This window comes from Gopherus flavomarginatus, chromosome 9 (assembly GCF_025201925.1).
Source record: "Gopherus flavomarginatus isolate rGopFla2 chromosome 9, rGopFla2.mat.asm, whole genome shotgun sequence".
Taxonomy (NCBI): domain Eukaryota; kingdom Metazoa; phylum Chordata; order Testudines; family Testudinidae; genus Gopherus; species Gopherus flavomarginatus.
In genome coordinates this window covers 69,592,719-69,609,259 of record NC_066625.1, presented here as the reverse complement: position 1 = coordinate 69,609,259, position 16,541 = coordinate 69,592,719, and the positions used below count along the sequence as shown (strand labels likewise).

The window sequence follows — 16,541 nt, the reverse complement described above, 5'->3', positions numbered from 1 at the left end:
AACTACACGCCATAGTAGTGAAATTATTTTTGCCTAAGCAATCAAAGATAACCCCAAAATCAAACTACTGATATATTGTATACCCAAATAAAAGGTGTTGATTAATAATATATATGAAGAAGAAATGTTAACTATTTTCTTGTCTTGAAATACTAGGTTAGACTTTCACTTTTATCGTTGTCACATATGTTGATTTCATGGGTATTCAAGATACTGTATACATATTTACATATGCTAAAATAGAGCATTTCAATAAATATTATTTTAACTAAACCAACAGTATTATAATCAAACTGCATAGCCTAGATTGAGCGTGATCATATGTGAGAAACTAAACTATGCTTATGTAAAGAACAAAAAAAGCATGTGACCAAAGTATTCTTCAGAAAGTGTCCCAGCAGTTCCAGGTGCCTCCATTGGTAAATGTAACCAGCCAGCTTAAGGTCAATTTAATTGAACCCTACCTTACAAGTAAACACAGAGAGTTTACTTATTCTCCTTTAAAGTTACACCCAGTCTTCCCCCATCTGTATGACACTATGCTGGATTCAAGAATAGATTGTGTTATTTTAGCTTCTCAAAAAGAATTTTAGCCACTCAGAAAGAATTACTTATGTGCAAGTAATAAGATGAATAATTATAGTCAGGCCAGACATCTAGAGTTAAACTTGTAATGACATTATGTATTATGACAGAACAGAGATATTTGATTATAAGTTAGTAATACACAGACATGGTGTTTACCTTAGTTATTTAAAGAAAAAAGTTAAATAGACAAATTCTTTACCATGACATTATAGTGACTGGGGAAAAAACAGGAAGTAAATTATACAAACAAAAAATTCAGTTTACATTTTGAAGAATAAATTTCCTCTTTAGTTCATGAATGACCAATTATATTCAAAGTTTACCCCAAAGGTGAGAGGGATATTCTGTATTTCAAGCTGCTTATTTCAGAATTGAGTGAATGACTAGTTTAGCTTGTTGGGACTTCTGCATAAATAATGCCTCATACTCCCCCAAATACAATATCAAAAGTTTCAAATAAAAGTACTTTTCCATGATACCCACTTAGGGATTTTAAAGCCTACTTCAATTCACATCTATGATATCTGATAGATTATTTTTAAAAAGTTCTCTCATGTGAGGAACAAACTGCATACCCATGGAATGAACTGCATTAATTTGAACAAACAAATTAAAAAACATACAGAACTATATATATGAGTATCTCTGGCCAGTCTTTAACCTAAAGATGCCCTTCCCGCAGTAAGCAATAATAAATCCGTAATTCTTCTTCTATTCTATATTGAAGCAAGAAGAGATGAAATATTGTTCAAAAACTTAACTTTTCTTTTTCAAATTACATAAAAATGTTAATTGCATTCCTATGTGTCCTATAGAGCTGTATACTGATATAGCCCGTATCCTGCTCCTTAGATGCTGATTGTATTTTGTCTCATTAGTCATGTTAAAATTTTCTGTACATGTCTGGCTGCCTCACTTTTTGCTATATAACTATATGTTCATAGAATATCAATTCTATATAATATTTTTAAAAAACAAATGCAAGTACGATCATTTTGTACAACTTTCCCAGATTGTGTCTTGGTCTTGGATATAACTAAAGACTAACACAATATGTTTTAGGTATGTCTAAAGAGGCACTACTTCTACCAGTTCAATATACTGAATCACATCAGTGGGTGAGGGGAGTGAGAAATTGATTTAATAGTCTAAGTTAAAACTTCCATGGGTTTCCTACTGCATCTTGTCTTATCTATGGCTGTTGATCTTATTTTACATATACTTATGCACATGCTTTACTAAACCGACTACTCACATGCTTAAAGTTAAGCATGTACTTAAGCATTTGTAGGAGTGGGTTTTATGGATGTGTTTTAGATTAAGATTTCTTTCTTTAGGTCTTTTATAGCGCCGACTGCGTATTCAGAGCTGAATAATATAAAAATGGGTCACCAAATATTAAGTCTTATTTATTCTTTTCTGACTTTAACAATGTAACAAGTAAATAAACACGGTTAAAGTAAAAATGTCCTCAGCTACTGATATAGCCATCCATGGCTCATGCGCTGGTAGCCAGGAGCTGCACCCAAGGATTCCTCCATACAAGGGGAATCCCTCACAAAACGGGATCCCCTGGATTTCTGCTCTGCTTTCTGTCTCCAGGGCAAAGCAAACTCACTGGACTTGAAAACTCGTCCCACAGTATGCAAACTGTAAAGTGATCATAATGGTAATAAACACTTAGCACTTGATCTAAAGGTGGATAATGCTTATGGATGGGGAAAGGGAGGAGGAATAGGGAAGTGGAGTGACTTGCCTAACCTCACTTCAGTGTCAGGAACTGGGAACAGAAGCCAGGTCTCATGATTCACAACAGCATTTCACTTCTGTTTCATTATTATTGCCTAGCTGAAGCTCTACACAATTGTGTAAATCTTTGGTTTATTTATTAAAGCAATTCTGCAGGCAGTCAGATCTGAAGAATCATCCAGGCAGGAGAATCAGCTCCTTTCAAAGTGACAGTGTCCTTATTTTAGTTTAATAAATAACCCATAGATATAACAGAAACCTGCATTTTACTAGCCCTGTTCAGTCCTGGGAGAGTAGTAAATCATAGCTACTTATTAAAACCAATCTCTTGGGTGAAAATCATGATTGGAAAAACCATGATATTTTCCTATAAACATTTTTTTTTAGATCTCAACAGCCTACTATAAATTCAGCCTCTCACAATATCTGGTGCTTGTCTTAATGCCCCAGTTCCTGGAGTCCTGTGATTATGTGGGAAGCCTAGCTTTCATTTAGTAGAGTGAGGGGCAGGGAAGAAATTCTGGTTCCACTGAAGTCAATGGGAAAACTCCCATGGACTTGAAAAGGGCCAGGATTTCCCCCTACTTTTCCAGCTGTCATGGTTGCAGAGAAAAGGTAACAACTGTGAAGCGTAGAGTACAAAAACCAGAAGGCAGCTCCAAAGCCCCCAGAGGTGGGGGGGGGTAATCTCATGGTTTTGGGGGGCTGGGCTCACGATTTCTGAGGGACGGGGGTCGGCAAGGCTGTGCATTTACTCTCCAGTCCCATACTCCGGAGGCAAAGTATAACCCGGCCCAGGGACCACCCGGCTTCCCTTGCCCACCAAAAACTTTTTTCCTCCGTCCATTCCCAGAGCGGCAGGTGTCCCTGCCCTGAGCGCAGCGGCATCTCCCTCCCCCGGCCCGCTGGGACGGGGCGGCGGGGGCAGCGTGGCCCCGGCCGGACAAAGGCCCCCGCAGCCCCGCTCGCCTCACACCCGCCCGGCTCACCTGCGTGTAGAGCTCGGCCAGCGCCATGGGGCCGCTGCTCCGCGCCTCGGGGAAGGAGCCGGGCTCGCTCCGCAGCTGGCAGCTCCCAGGCGGGCCCAGGGGCGGCCCGCAGCGCCGCGCCAGGTGTGTCCCGCTCTCGAGCGGGGTGGAGCCCAGCCTACACCGGACCTGCCGCCAGGGGCCTTCACCCCCCCGGACAGAGACCAATCCGGTTTCACACACATTTCCCCCCGCCCCAGCACAGGCCTTCACCCCCCCTCCGGACAGAGCCCAACCCCCCCCCGCCGGAGACCCCTCGCAGGGGCCTTCACACCCCCCCCCCCCCAGACAGAGACCAATCCGGTTTCACACACATTTCCCTCCCCCCCCACAGCACAGGCCTTCACCCACCCCCCCCCGCCGGAGACCCCTCGCAGGGGCCTTCCCCCCCCGCCGGACAGAGACCAATCCGGCTTCACACACACCCCCGCCGGAGACCCCTCCAAGGGGCCTTCACCCCCCCCCCCGGACAGAGCCCAATCCGGCTTCACCCCCCCCCCCCCGCCGGAGACCCCTCCAAGGGGCCTGCACCTCCCCCCCCAGAGCCCAATCCGGCTTCACACACACCCACACACCGCCAGAGACCCCTCCCAGGGGCCTTCACCCCCACAGACAGAGCCCAATCCGGCTTCTCACACACACACCAGAGACCACTCCCAGGGGCCTTCACACCCCACCCCCCGGACAGAGACCAATCCGGCTTCACACACACACACCCCGCCAGAGACCCCTCCTAGGGGCCTTCACCCCCACACCGGACAGAGACCAATCCGGCTTCACACACACACACACACATCCACCCCCCTCCCAGGGGCCTTCACTCCCCTCTCGGGACAGAGACCAATCCGGCTTCACAGCCCCCCGGTCCTCCCCGCGTCAGAGACCCGTAATTTAACCAGGAATTGAAATTAGGGGGGGTGTTAGAAATTTACAGGGGGTGTGTGAGGGCCAATGAGATATATAAAAGAAATCTGAATAAAGTAAATATTTTGTTAAGATAATACAAATTTAACATAAGGCTAATGCAAGTTATTCCAAAACACATAACAATATAATTTTTTTTAAATGTATTTAATTTAAATTGACTTTTGAAAAGTAAGCCATCATGGGATAAGAGGGAAGTCCTCTCATGGATTAGTAACTGGTTAAAATATGGAAAACAAAGGGTAGGAATAAATTATCAGTTTTCAGAATGTAGAGAGCTAAATGGTGGTATCCCTGAGGGGCTGGTACTGGGACCATTACTATTCAACATACTCATAAATGATCTGGAAAAATGGGTAAACAATGAGGTGACAAAATTTTCAGATGATACAAAACTATTTAAGATAGTTAAGTCCCAGGCAGACTGCGAAGAGTTACAAAAGGATCTCACAAAACTGGGTGACTGGGCAGCAAAATGGCAGATTAAATTCAATGTTGATAAATGCAAAATAATGCACATTGGAAAACAATCTCAATTATACATACAAAATGAAGGAGTCTGAATTAGCTGTTAACACTCAAGAAAGAGATCTTGGAGTCATTGTGGATAGTTCTCTGGAAACATCCACTCAATGCACAGTGGCAGTCAAAAAGGCAAACAGAATGTTGGGACTCATTAAGAAAGAGATCGATAATAAGACAGAAAATATCATATTGCCTCTATATAAATCCATGGTGTATGTACACCTTGACTACTACATGCAGATCTGGTCACCCCATCCCAAAAGAGATATATTGGAAATGGAAAAGGTACAGAGATGGGCAACTAAAATGATTAGCGGTATGAAACAGGAGGAGAAATTAAAATGACTGGGAATTTTCAGCTTAGAAAAGAGATGACTAAGGGGGGATATGATAGAGGTCTATAAAATCTTGACTGGTGTGAAGAAAGTGAATAAGGAAATGTTATTTAATCCTTCATATAACACGAGAACTAGCAGGTTTCACAGCAGCAGCCGTGTTAGTCTGTATCCGCAAAAAGAACAGGAGTACTTGTGGCACCTTAGAGATTAACAAATTTATTTGGGCATAAGCTTTCGTGGGCTACAGCCAACTTCATCAGATGCATAGAATGGAACATATAGTGAGGAGATATATATACGTACAGAGAACATAAAAAGGTGGGAGTTGCCCAATCAACTCTAAGAGGCTAATTAATTAAGATGAGCTATTATCAGCAGGAGAAAAAAAAACTTTTGTAGGGATAATCAAGATGACCCATTTAAGACAGTTGACAAGAAGGTGTGAGGATACTTAACATGGAGAAATAGAGTCAATGTGTGCAATGGCTCAGCCATTCCCAGTCTCTATTTAAGCCTAAATTGATTGTATCTAGTTTGCATATTAATTCAAGTTCAGCAGTTTCTCGCTGGAGTCTGTTTTTGAAGCTTTTCTGTTGCAAAATTGCCACCTTTAAATCTGTTACTGACTGGAGAGATGTTGAAGTGTTCTCCTACTGGTTTTTGAATGTTATGATTCCTGATGTCAGATTTGTGTCCATTTATTCTTTTCATAGATTATTAAGGTTGGAAGGGACCTCAAGAGATCATCTAGTCCAACTCCCTGCTCAAAGCAGGACCAATTCCCAAATTGTGTAGAGACTGTCCGGTTTGGCCAATGTACAAGACAGAGGGGCATTGCTGGCACGTGATGGCATATATCACATTGATAGGATGGCGTGGCTGATGTGATTAGGTCCTATTATGGTGTCACTTGAATAGATATGTGGACAGAGTTGGCATTGGACTTTCTTGCAAGGAACGGTTCCTGGGTTAGTGTTTTTGTTCTGTGATGTATGGTTGCTGGTGAGTATTTGCTTCAGGTTGGGGGTGCTGTCTGTAAGCGAGGACAGGTCTGTCTCCCAAGATCTGGGAGAGTGAGGGATCATCCTTCAGGATAGGTTGTAGATCTTTGACGATGTGCTGGAGAGGTTTTAGTTGGGGGGATGAAGGTTCTGTTATTTTCTTTGTTGGGCCTGTCTTGGAGTAGGTGACTTCTGGGTACTCTTCTGGCTCTGTCAATCTGTTTTTTCACTTCAGCAGGTGGGTATTGTAGTTTTAAGAATGCTTGATAGAGATCTTGTAGGTGTTTGTCTCTGTCTGAGGGATTGGAGCAAATGGTACCTTAGAGCTTGGCTGAAGACAATGGATCATGTGGTGTGTCCTGGATACAAACTGGAGGCATGTAGGTAAGTATAGCGGTCAGTAGGTTTCCGGTATAGGGTGGTGTTTATGTGACCTTTGCTTATTAGCACAGTAGTGTCAAGGAAATGGACCACTTGTGTGGATTGGTCTAGGCTGAGGTCGATGATGAGATGGAAATTATTGAAGTCATGGTGGAATTCCTCAAGGGCTTCTTTTCCATGGGTCCAGATGATGAAGATGTCATCAGTGTGGAAGGGGCATTAGGGGAATGAGAGCTAAGGAAGCGTTGTTCTAAGTCAGCCATAAAAATGTTGGCATATTGTGGGGCCATGCGGGTACCCATAGCAGTGCTGCTGACTTGAAGGTTTATATTGTCCCCAAATGTAAAATAGTTGTGGGTGAGGACAAAGTCGCAAAGTTCAGACACCAAGTTTGGCATGTAACTAGTTCACAGAACTGGGGGGCAGTGTTGGGGAAATTCAAGGGGAGTGTAGGGAAATCACTGCAGAGACCCCTCCCAGGGGCTTTCACCCCCTCCTCCAGACAGAGACCAATCCAGCTTCACCCCCTTAACCCCTCCCAGGGGCCTTCACACACACACCCCCACCTCTGGACAGAGACCAATCCGGCTTCACCCCCCCGACCCCTCCCAGGGGCCTTCACCACCCCGACAGAGACCAGTCCGGCTTCACACCTGCCTCAAACCCTCCCAGGGGCCTTCACCCCCTCCGCCCCAACAGAGACCAATCCGGCTTCACACCCCTCCCTGACCCCTCCCAGGGGCCTTCTCACACACGCACATCCCCCTCCGGAGAGAGACCAATCCGGCTTCACACACATCCCCATCCCGTGTCCCCCACCGGGGATGTGCCTCCGAGCAGGGCCAGAGACTGAGTGTGCAACACAACTGCGTCTTTGAGCCTCGAACCCGTGTGCAAACATTGTTTAACATGGATTGACCTCGCTCATGCTGACCTCCAGAGTCCCATGCTTTAGCTCAAACTGTGGGTAAACATAGTGGCCCTAAACTTGGCTGGAAAACCAGCAGCCAGAGCCTGTCCACACAGCTGCTCCCACGATGTTGTTCGAGCACGATGTTGCCCACTCGTGCCTGATCAAACACCGCTGTAGCTAAGTTGCCGTCTACTCTGCTGTGCTAGAATTGAGGCAAATTCTCAGGCTATGGCCAAGCACCAACGTATCTGCACTGGTGTGCGCCCCAAAGACAGACAAGGAAAGCAGCAATTTGCACCAGTAGCTCATCGTACAGTCCAGCAACGGGAACAAATAGTGGCTTTTTCTATCAGTACTAAGGGGTGCGCTGGTGCAGCTATAGCAGTGGCTGTAATTGGGGCAAATCCCCAGTCTAGGCAAGGCCTAAGCTGGTTCTGTATTTAACAGGGCTACAATTGCAGGGTTTCCCTAGAGGAGGAGAGCAGTCTCCTCCCTGAATTATTTTTTGGACACCTCAGCTGTATTAAAGAAGCTCTGAATATGTCATTTTCCAAGGTATTAGCTTGGAAATTAATGACTTTATAAACATTCTCCATCATGGTGTTAGTTGGTTCTTTACAGCTACTAATGTGTACAGTCCACTCAAAGGAGGCTGGCTCAGTCTGCCATAGCTATAGGCAAAGGGCTCTGGGCTGAGAGTCTGGTAACTGGGGAATTTCCTTTTTTGTTTGTTGGCAGTGAAATGGTGTATTAACCCACTCTTGGTATATAGAATCCAGTGTCCTTAATTTGGATTTAAAACATTTATCAGTGACTACATTTAGTGCTCAAGCCAAATGGTTCAAAGGGGAGATTTTCTGAAGCACAAATGACCATTGGATACTTATCTCTCTTCAGTGGTATTGAAAATCTCCCTCAAAATGAAGAAATAAAACATATACTTCTCTCTAGTGTTAAAAATAAATAGAATTATTAAATGTAGCTGTTGTCTGTAGTTGGTACAGTAACTTACCCCCCTGATTTTTAAAAGTATTGTACACAGATACAGTAGTCTTGTACCTCAAAAAATACCTATTGGAACAAGTGGAACAGTTTATCCTGGGTAAATCTTTATTAGTACAAAAAAAAAAATAAAAGTTATAGATTTTCTGAAGGTGCCCAGATGACCAAGGGAAACCATTCCTATGTAAATAAGCAATAACAATAGACATTTTGTTAATTGCATTCTTTATAAAATTAAATTTGGGTTTTTCCTTACATTTTATTAAACCAACAAGGGAATTGAATATACAAAAGCCCAAATTTAGATACAGTATTAAGGTTGTGACAAATTAACAAAAGCTCAGAATATAGCTAACTATACAGATGTTGGTGTGATCCAGGTGCTAACTGGCAGATGGAATAAACGGTGTAAGGGGGGTTTACAGGGATCCCCTGGGACTGGTATATGCATAATAATTTATCAAAGGGTGGCACGTCTCTACCACAAGCCAGTAGCTTACTGGTCATCACAGTCTTTGCAAAATATATGTGTGGATGGTATTTAAGGAGTTATGTATCTATACTGAAAACTATGGTTTTAAGGTATATACGTTAAGACAGGTGACTAGAAGGTGATAGATTCTGTTCAGATGGGGGAATGTAGTGATTCAGGACTCACCCCTGCAGCATCTCCTGATGAGGTCTGGGAATTGGCTCGCTTTCCAGCTCCAGAGCACCCTCTACAGGCTGATGTCATCCCTACTCTCTGGCCCCCCATGTCTCTCCCAGATCCCGGTGCCCCTTTATCTGAGGGTTCTGCCCTAGCAATATCCCTGCAGTGTCTGGATCTCTCCTCCCAGGGAACCCCCAACCCCTAATCCCACCTTGCCTCAGTACCTACTGCCAGTCATCATTTAGCCCCCGCTCACTGGGGCAGAATGCAGCCTGTAATTGCCACTCATCATTGGCAAGGGGTATGCGGGGTTAGAACTTGCTGCCACTGCCTAACCCCGGGCTGCCCCTTTGCAACTCCACTACCTGGTTTAGGCCCCACACAAGGCCTTGCAGCCTAGGGGGTTGTTGAGCTGGAGCTCTCCAGCCTCTCTTGCCTTTCCCCCAGCACTGCCCTACCTCAAGTCCCTGCTCAGCTCCCAGGCAGCTAGGTCCTTCCCTCTCAAAAACTAGAGAGGGAGTCTCCTAAGTTCTAGGCTCACTGGCCTTTTATAGGGCTAGCTGCAACCTGATTGGGGTGTGGCCCCAGTTGTGGCTGCCTTCCCCATCAGCCTACCCGCTTCTCACAGCCTCAGCCCTCCCCTAGGGCTGGCTTGGACCCTCTCCAGGCCGCAGCAGGTGACCACCCGCTACAGGGAAGTAAACGCTTCTTTCTGTAGCTGGTCATTGTGTGGCTCACAATGGAAGTCTATCTGCATATGAGGCCACCAACTAACCAAGGTTACAAAATTGACAAAGAGATTGCAAATATCTATAGAAAGAAACATACAGCAGGAGGGGACTTGGTTTATGAACAAAGATCAAACTATTTTGATGTATCTGGAATTTCAAGGAGAGACATACTATTTTGCACTTCAGAGACAAGCTTATTTTGTGAAAAAGGGATCACAGCCTACCTGGCTGAGAAATGCTGATGAGCAATGTGAGACATGACCATAATTAGTTAAGTGAGTATGTTCTAGAACAGGGATCGGCAACCTTTGGCACACGGCCTGCCAGGGTAAGCACCCTGGTGGGCCAGGCCGGTTTGTTTACCTGCTGCGTCCACAGGTTTGGGCGATTGCAGCTCCCACTGGCCTTGGTTCGCTGCTCCAGGCCAATGGAAGCTGCGTGGCCAGTGGGAGCCTTGATTGGCCGAACCTGCGGACGCAGCAGGTAAACAAACTGCCCCAACCCACCAAGGTGCTTACCCTGGTGAGCCGCGTGCCAAAGGTTGCTGATCCCTGTTCCAGAATGCATATTATGATTTTATTTTACATGCAACCATTTGTTTCCAATACTTTGACTTGCTACTTCTCGTATCTCTCCCCAGTGCCCCTGTGTCATGGTTCTGCCCCAGCAGTAACCCACAATCTTGGTCTTCCCCACCCAGGGGAACCCCCAACCTTCTATCCCCACCTTGCCTCAGTGGCTACTGCCAGTCACCATCCACCCCCTGCTCACTGGGGCAGACTACAGCAGGGTTTCTCAAACAGGGGTCGCCGCTTGTGTAGGGAAAGCCCCTGGCGGGCTGGGCCGGTGTGTTTACCTGCCGCGTCCGCAGGTCCGGCCAATTGCGGCTCCGGGCCAATGGGAGCAGCTGGAAGCGGCGGCCAGTACGTCCCTTGGCCCATGTCGCTTCCAGCAGCTCCCATTGGCCCGGAGCCACGATTGGCTGGACCTGTGGACGTGGCAGGTAAACTCACCGGCCCAGCCCGCCAGGTGCTTACCCTACGCAGGCGGCGACCCCTGTTTGAGAAACCGTGGACTACAGTCTGTAAACCACTCATCATCAAAAATGGAGGTTAGGACCTGCAGCTTTTACCTATTCCTGGGCTGCCCCTCTGCAGCCCTAGCACCCTTTTTGTGGGCCCTTAACTCAGCCTGCGGCTTAGCTAGGCTGGAGCTCCCCAGCTCCCTCTGCCCTTCCTCAGCACTGCTCCACCCTAGGTACCCTCCTCAGCTTCCTAGGCAGCTAGGTCCTTCTTTCTCTAAGGAGTTAGAGAGAATGTCTCCTTGGCCTTCTGGCCCACTGCTGTCTTATAAGGACTAGCTGACCTCGATTGCACTGGCTGCAGCTGGGGCTGCTTTCCCAATCAGCCCAGCCTTTCCCCTGCCACAGCCCTCTCCCAGGGTCATTTTAAGCCCTTCAGGGCAGGAGCGGGGTGACCACCCCGCTACGTTGTTAAATAAACTTTTACTTGTTTTCACTCTAAACATATCTAAGTGGTGTGTGTTAAGCAGAGTGATGATCCTGAGGTGAAAGTGGTAAGCTGCTGTGTATTGGTTCTTTGGGAGCAGCAGGTTCTGTGAATTCACTGTCCATCCAGTAGATCAGGGGCGGGTCAGTCCAGGGGGACACTTGGAGGGCTTGAGGGTTGGAGTGAGCCCATCACTAACTTGTATAGATAGAGCTGGGCCTGCATAGGCCTGGAGGGGAATGCTTGTGTTGCCCGTGGCTGGTGGGGTTGGGGAGCCGACCCCTGCCAGGCACCGATCGACAAGTCTTCCTCACACTAAGGACAGGTGGCAGGCTTCCTCACCACCGTGGGTATCCCCAGGGGTGTCACAGTTGGTCAGATACACTAAGTTCTTTATGATATTAAGATAAGGTTCCACTAAAAACACCATCTGGTTTTAGAGCTTCCAGGGCACAGAAGTCTGTGTTTTCATTTAATTAGCAACCTTAATTTTCTTCTGTTTATTAATATAATTTGTTTTCCATGCACTTTGAAATAGTAGCATGTTAACCTACTGACGGAATTGCTTTCTGTACAACAAAAGACACACATAGATGTATTTACAGAAAAAGATTCTGTCAGTATGAGTGTGTTTGTGCACATGGACGTATGACACCCTGGACCTGAACCAACTGCCCTTTCAAGTGAATAGAAAGGCTCCTGGTGGCTTCCATGGGGTTGGATTGTGCCTCATTTGAATATATCTGTTGTTTTAATATTCACAAAAAAACAAAACCAAAAGCTGTAGAGTTTTTTATTTGGACATTTTTCAGTGACAGCTAATAGGATACAGTGTTTATGATGCACACATTTACTAAATACAACATCAGACACTACAACATTTCAAAGCATATGTCATTCTGAATTGGTTTGGTTTTCATCCATGTACTGTGGTGGTACAGAGTGAAAACCTGTTTAAAGGCTTTTATTTGTCAGACGAATTATCAGCATCTTAAAAAACAAAAGTCATTCTCTCAGAATTCTTGTATGATATTTTGAAATGTGTTCAGTTTTAAATCCTAAATGATATAGACCTTCAGCTTTCAAATGCTGGTGTTTCCAGGTATGGAACAACTGTTAACGGATTAAAAAAAATCAATGATTCAAAGATGAAGTATAGCATATCTTTCTATTCTGATCAAGTAGACTAGATTAATCACATTTAATAAAGCAAAATTCTTTAAGCACTTTCAAGTTCCATCTCGGATTAAAGCCTGGGTAGCAATTGGTTAAAATTTGGATAGAAGATTATGTTGCAAAAGGCTGAACAAAATAATGGCTGGACTAAAAATATACCAAACTCAATGAGGTAATTATTGTGTGACATCTTCAGAATGGTTACATATGTCAAAAGGGACATTGACAAATTAATAATTTCCTGCATCCAACAGAATCTACTATATCAATAGATAATAAATTAAAATATAAAAGTTACGTCTACATTAAAAGAGCATAATCATGATTCAAAGGAAAAAATATAAGTTTTAAAAAGATGTTTATATTTGTTTTCATGGTTATCTAAAGAGACCTTAAACCTAAGGTGAAAAATATTTTATATCATAAATCAACACTAAAATTCTTTTTTGAAAAGTGCATGTAAAATACTGTTATGTAAAATTTTAGATGATTTACCAAGTACACATCTATTTCAACTTAGAAATATTTTCCTTTAAAACATGTCAAGCAGCATACACTTTTAATGTGATATAAATGTAACACTACTCAAACCACTGAGTTTAAGGATAATACCTATAAACAACTTACTACTACTTTGTTAAGGAAACAAGTCACAGTAAGGCTTTATACAGGTAAACAAATTTAAAAAACAAAAATACATTTTAACGAATTTTCATAACTATGTGTTTAAGTAGTAGATATATTTCCTGATTTACAGTATAAATATACTGTTGTGCCAATTTTACTTAAACAGGAGGGGGAAAGTTTCTATTTTTCTAAATGTTTTCACCTATTTCCTGCTCTTATGCTATTACTGGATACCAGGGCTTTTTCATGACACATTAACAAGTGCAGTACTTCCTGAAACTTTGAAAGATTAGTACACTCCACCATATTACATGATACTGTGTTTGGAGCCAGCTTATATGATCCTTGGCCCTCAGAGATAAAATAACAAACATATTTGAATGAAGTGCTTTTGGTTTACTTTGCATATGAAAATAATTTAAATAATTTAACAAAGATCATCCAAATTAAAGATGCAATTCTTACTTGTAGGTACCTAAACATATCAGTAGTGAGCTATTAAACACAAAAAATGGGCACACACTTCTGAAAATAAAAAGGCATAAGCATTTCAAAATGGTACTGACAAAGATCAAGCTTTCTTTATTATACATTTTATCAGTCACCATAAATAAGGTGCATGTATATATCTCAAAACATAACTGAAATGTATTGGTCTGCTCAGCTGATAGGAAAATTATTCTGTAGGTTCACAGGCTGATTAGTACCAGAACATTCTAAAAGTATACCTATAGAATATTTTTCTGTTCTTTCAAAGAAATAAATGTTCGTGCTAAGTTGCTAATTTGCATGATACATTAAAATATTGCACACTGCAATTTAGTAATGTGCAATTTTTTCATATGTATATTTGAACCATACACCACTGACCATGTTTTAAAATTCAGAAACAGAGTGTTGACCAAGGCCTCTGACTTAATTGTTGTACATTTTGAAATATAAATTCCACACTGGAGCAGATCTGAGGCGTGAAAGATGGAATATTCTTTCTGATTGGAAGCGCAGAGGCCAAAACAACTATAATTTCTCATTGTGCAGTCTGGATCTTACAGAACACTTTATAGATTTCTTTAAAAACTATTTTTCTAGCATGAAGTAACCCTTTTGTTAAATAGGTTCATTGAACTACGTGGATAGATTCACAAACTGCACAATTTTAAATACTCCCTTCCCAGTCAATGTTTGTTGTATTTTTCCAGAAGCCAATATATAGACTAATAAAGGTATTGGGCTACTCAAGGAATTTCTCCTTTCATTCTAGGTATTTGAGAATACATCTTAAAAAGTGTGACAAAGACATAAAATGGATGATATTGAAAAAATATAATGCCACTTCCTTGGATTAAAATTGGACAAAGGAAAAACCCTAACCAACTACAAAATATGAAATAAATATTATAATCATGACTGACTTTTGTTCATTTTGCCACAAGACAAGTATTTTAGTGCCCTATCTTTAAAGAAAACTATTATGTAACTTCCAGTATGCTACTTGTGCTTAGTTACCATTTTTTTCTTTCCAGGTGATATTTGTTGACATTTGCATAAATCCAGTTAAAAGAATAGATTGCATTGGACTGTAAACAAAATTGACAATAAAAAGTGAAGTCTCTTATTTTAGTGCCTAATAAAGGATACTGTCATACATTTTAAAGAACACTATACTCAGCAGCAGTTTAATGTGTTTAGTAAACCACAGTACTAACAAATGAACACCTATGTTATATCGCACAGTAAGCCAAAAGACTTTAATACTTCATAATTTATGTCATACTGACATAAATAAGGAAGTTGTTTAACAAATTGTTTTATATATTGCAAGTTCGCTATGTTTAAATTGTCAAAAACCCTAACGGAGAAATAGATTCCTACATGACTATGTATTCTACTACAAAATGCATTTCTTCCAGTTCTCCACTTATAGTACCGTGTCTGTCCTTATTGGTCCCTACCTATGAGCAGATTGTGTATGGATTTTAATGTACACTATTTAAATATGTTACTAAAGATCTAAAAATGTCTCTAGGCAGCTGAAGACAATTTTTGCCCAAACCCTATATTCATACTCTGGAAACGTAACAATCAGTAATGTGTCTACATGACAATAATGACCTATACAAATGCACATCTTTCTACTAGCCTTCCAGTTGTGGTACAGTTATGTAGATTTCCAGCTACCCATACTAAAAATCTGGGCATATACAGCGTTGTCCCTTCAAAAATGTATTTTCAGTGGCTCACTATGTTTTAATGGATTCAGATTTCAGGCAACAGACTCATTGTCAACAGCTGACAGTGCATCCTTGGTTCAGACACGTGAGATGAATGCTAGGCCCAAGCTGGCTGGAATTTGAATGGTTTCTAATGCGAGGGAGGATGGATTAAAAGGAAAAGTAACAGGAAAGATGTGTTTAGCATCCATTAGCAGCTGAGGAGAGTCCTTCCTGTCTCGTAAACGCATCTACAAAAGATAAGAAATTGGCTGTGTTAATACTTCACCTCGTGGCAAAGGCAGATTGTTTTTTTAATCGTTGCATTAGAGTTGTTTAAAGTATCACGCTTTTTTTGTAAAAAGAAAAACTCATTGGTGCTTCTAATCAGTAATACTTGATTTTCAGTTATTATTTTGTGGGCTATAAACATTCTCTTGAGAAAGAAAATATTAAAAAGAAAATATGAATTTTTGTAAAAATTAAGTATTTCTAAGCTTGTCATATTAAATATTTGAATACTGATCAATGCAAAACATATACATATATATTTGGCAGCTTGATCTGGACCCATTGTAACAGTTGTGCACATAAACTGAAGCTGCCTCTGGGCAGCTTTAGATCTGCATGTCTTTCCTTCATAACAAAATCTGAAGAAACATTTAGATTTTCTGCAAAGGGTAGGAGACCTGTCTGGCATATGTTAACTGTACCTCTTCAGTGAGTATGCAGAATGATTCATTTGTTTTGTTTTGGTTTTATCTTGTCAATCTCCCTTATCAATCTTATTGTTCCCCTAATAAAGTGTTTCTCAAACTTGGGACGCTGCTTGTGTAGGGAAAGCCCTTGGCAGGCCAGGCTGATTTGTTTACCTGTCCCGTCCATAGGTCTGGCCGATCATGGCTCCCACTAGCCGTGTTTCGCTGCTCCAGGCCAATGGGAGCTGCTGTAAGCGGCACGGGCCGAGGGACGTGCTGGCTGCCGCTTCCCGCAGCCCGCATTGGCCTGGAGCAGCGAACCGTGGCCGGAGGGAGTCGCGATCGGCCAGACCTGTGGACGGGACAGGTAAACAAACCAGACTGGCCTGCCAGGGGCTTTCCCTACAAAAGTGACATCCCAAGTTTGGGAAACACTGCTCTAATAGATACCAGAAAGAGCAACTTTTAAAAATAATTTTTTTAAATGAGC

General features: G+C 42.7%; 2 protein-coding genes and 1 long non-coding RNA gene across 13 annotated transcripts in view; 1 reads left to right on the top strand and 2 right to left on the bottom strand.

The window, feature by feature from the left end:
* The window catches only part of MYO5C (myosin VC), a 62,212-nt gene extending 58,772 nt beyond the window's left edge, over positions 1-3,440 (bottom strand). For all 3 annotated transcript variants that reach the window (XM_050966873.1, XM_050966876.1, XM_050966875.1), the window contains exon 1: positions 3,327-3,440. In XM_050966873.1, coding sequence (XP_050822830.1) covers positions 3,327-3,353 — 27 coding nt within the window. In that variant the 5' untranslated portion in view covers positions 3,354-3,440. The remainder of the gene's footprint in view (positions 1-3,326) is intronic.
* The window catches only part of LOC127057826 (uncharacterized), a 41,029-nt gene continuing 27,876 nt past the window's right edge, over positions 3,389-16,541 (top strand). For both annotated transcript variants that reach the window (XR_007776184.1, XR_007776185.1), the window contains exon 1: positions 3,389-3,449. This is a non-coding gene — a long non-coding RNA (uncharacterized LOC127057826). The remainder of the gene's footprint in view (positions 3,450-16,541) is intronic.
* Positions 12,117-16,541, bottom strand: part of MYO5A (myosin VA) — a 205,687-nt gene continuing 201,262 nt past the window's right edge. For all 8 annotated transcript variants that reach the window (XM_050966865.1, XM_050966867.1, XM_050966868.1 and 5 more), the window contains one exon: positions 12,117-15,604. In XM_050966865.1, the coding sequence (XP_050822822.1) occupies positions 15,452-15,604 (153 nt within the window). In that variant the 3' untranslated portion in view covers positions 12,117-15,451. The remainder of the gene's footprint in view (positions 15,605-16,541) is intronic.